This window comes from Etheostoma spectabile, chromosome 9, assembly GCF_008692095.1.
Source record: "Etheostoma spectabile isolate EspeVRDwgs_2016 chromosome 9, UIUC_Espe_1.0, whole genome shotgun sequence".
Taxonomy (NCBI): Eukaryota; Metazoa; Chordata; class Actinopteri; order Perciformes; family Percidae; genus Etheostoma; species Etheostoma spectabile.
In genome coordinates, this window is record NC_045741.1 from 450,741 (window position 1) to 453,677 (window position 2,937).

Here is a 2,937-nt window from a genome sequence, read left to right on the forward strand (position 1 = left end):
ACTTTTGTTAGTTTATAAAACATTAAACGGTTTAGGGCCAAAATACATTTCTGATCTGCTACTCCACTATGACCCACTAAGACCTCTCAGGTAGTCTGGGACAGGTCTGCTTTCTGTCCCCAGAGTCAGAACTAAACGTAGGAAGCAGTGTTCAGTATTTATGCTCCACATAGTCAGAACAAACTCAACAGATCCACTGCAACTCTGTTCTGAAGACCTTTCTTTAAATGTTTTATGATTTCTATAATGTTTAATTTCTTATACTGCACGTTTATTCTCATGTTTTATCTGTTATTTTTTAAAATTAGTTTTATGTAAAGCACTTAGAATTGCCCTGTTGCTGAAATGTGCTATACAAATAAAGCTGCCTTGCCTTGTGTGTAAGTGCTAATCAGAGGTAAGAAAGGGAATCACAGGTGAGGGGGAGGTAGGACTCTAGATCTGGGAAGCCACAGTTTTTCAACCTTAGCTGTGTGAGAGTAATGTTTTTAAATCTAATATGCTCAGTTTTAATCTTTCAAGTCAGTCTTTTTTGATGTTGAAATAAAGGATCTTGGTGTTCTCTAATGATTGACTTTAATGATTTCACAGTATTTCTGGTAAATTCATTTTGTTAGGGCTAGGATGACAAAGCAGCCATTAACAAAATAGCGCAAAGCAGAGGAAGACACAGTGTGAATGTGGCCTATTTCACCCTGATTAAATTTGTGGTACTGCAACATTTACATTACATTTACATGGAAAATTTTAATTTTCTGTAATTCTGTTAATGTATTTAAAAAAAAAAAGTCAAGCACAAAAACACAATTAGACAAAAGACATTAAGCGTGTAAACAGTTCACAAGAACTATTTTAAGCTCAGATATAAAGATAGGCTATACTAACCATGGCCCAAAATGGAACAAAAGTATCATCTGGTATCCTGCACCAGAAATATGTAACTCTGCCACTCAGCACAATTCCTTAATGGGCCTGGGAAATTACATTCACAGGTTCATTCCCTTTTTATAAGCGTTTTCTTTCCTTGACACAATGCAGTCCATTGTCAGTTTAATTAAGCATGACTTATGTTTCCTATTCCTCCTCCATCTCTTCTCTTTTAAAGGGAAGGTCAGTGTTTCCTGTGCCGATGTCCAGCACCTGCAAGTTGGACAGGTGTGCTAAAGAGCTCTCGTCCACAGAGTCCACAGACAGGCGATTAAACCTGAAAGAGGACAAAAAGAAGCAGGTGTGACATGTTTATACTCACAGTTGATGAAAATAGGAATTTGTTATGAAGCAATCCAATCATGATTGTTCTGTGTTTCGTATCCTATCATCTACTAGGCTTGACCTCCATGAGTTGATTCTGAAGGAAGTTACAAGCTTAGAGATAAAAGTGACACAAAGCAGGGTTCAGTTAACAATGTTTAAAAGTTTTATTGAGAAACCCAAGGACATATACATTTTCAACAATCGCTCCAGTCACTTAAATGTTAGAGTAAAAAGATAAAAAACTAAGGCTCCACAGGAAAGCAAGATTGGTTAAAGGTTCACGCAGATACAGTACATTTCCATAAGCAAAAGGTTTATTGTACAAATTTATAATACCAATTAAAACAGACGAGAGAGGCTTTGTTCAGAGTTTTCACAGAATGGAATGTAGTCACAACAGCATTTAATGACCTTTCAGAAGCAAAAAGCAAAAATACTGTTAAGCAAAAGCTATGTTGTCAATAGACCATACTGCAGGGAACCAAGGTTACAATGTAACCAAGTGTTCTCTATCATTTTGAGACTATCTCTCCACCATTACATATTCCATATGAACGCCCATGCCCAGATAGTGGAAAAACAAGTCATAATGAACTGTTCTAAAAGAACACTATGAATGAAGCGGCTTCTGGTAGTAGGCTGCAAGATGCAAGACCTACCCAAGGAGCCCACAGAGGCCCGCACCTTTCTTTGATCAAGGCCGACACCTAAACAAAAAGGCTAAGGCATGCATGTCCAAAGTCCGGCCCGGGGGCCAATCACGGCCCGCGGTCAGATTTCATACGGCCTGCAGCTTCGGTCTTATAATGTATTATTTATGGCCCGCCTGCACTGTCAAACAGAATAAATAAATCATAAAACTTGAAACTGTAATTCCTCCTTTCACCAAATGGTGGCAGCACCACTTTAATACTATCAGTCTCTGCATCCGTGCCGCGAACCCCTCTCCGCTCATTTCTGCCATGGCCACTGCAAAGAAAACGAGGAAAGTTGACAGTGAGGGCCGCCGCTTTCAAGAGAGATGGGAATTACAATACTTCTTCACTGAAAATCAAGGCAATTGTGTTTGGCTAATTTGTAAAGAGACGGGTGCCTTGTTTAATGTAAAGAGACACTACCAGACTAAACATGCTAACACATACAACAAGCTAACAGGGAGTGACCGTGCTGAAAAAGTGAAGCAGCTCCGAGCTGCACTGGCATCGCAACAGCGATTCTTCACGCGGGCCTGTGAGTCAAAAGAAAATATCACCAAAGCAAGCTACGAAGTGGCCATGTTAATAGCTAAACATGGAAAACCTTTTACTGAAGGTACATTTATCAAAGACTGTGTTATGAAAATGGTGGATAACATTTGCCCTGAGAAGAAGCAAGAATTTGCGAATGTTTGCCTGGCACGTAACACTGTGGCACGGAGAGTTGAGGACATATTGTCGGATATTCAGAGACAACTGGGGGACAGGGGAGAGGCTTTTGATTATTTCTCATTAGCCTGCGATGAAAGCACAGATGCATCTGACACTGCACAGCTACTGATTATATTTCTAAGAGGAGTTGCAACATGAACATAACAGAGGAGCTGCCTGACCTCCAAAGCATGAAAGGCCAAACCAGAGGATCGGATTTATTCACGTTTGTGAAGCTGTTGATGATATGAAACTACTATGGAGTAAAGTTTCTGGG

General features: G+C 39.8%; 1 protein-coding gene and 1 long non-coding RNA gene across 2 annotated transcripts in view; one reads left to right on the forward strand and one right to left on the reverse strand.

Annotated features, from left to right (window-relative positions):
* Positions 1–724: 724 nt before the first annotated feature.
* podn (podocan) overlaps positions 725–2,937 on the reverse strand; it is a gene marked incomplete at its 5' end in the record, with an annotated part of 115,756 nt that continues 113,543 nt past the window's right edge. Inside the window, 1 exon segment of the mRNA XM_032525498.1 lies at positions 725–1,204. Within this exon segment, the coding sequence (XP_032381389.1) occupies positions 1,075–1,204 (130 nt within the window). The 3' untranslated portion in view covers positions 725–1,074.
* Positions 1,572–2,937, forward strand: part of LOC116695309 (uncharacterized) — a 10,356-nt gene continuing 8,990 nt past the window's right edge. The window contains exon 1 of the long non-coding RNA XR_004333419.1: positions 1,572–1,644. This is a non-coding gene — a long non-coding RNA (uncharacterized LOC116695309). The remainder of the gene's footprint in view (positions 1,645–2,937) is intronic.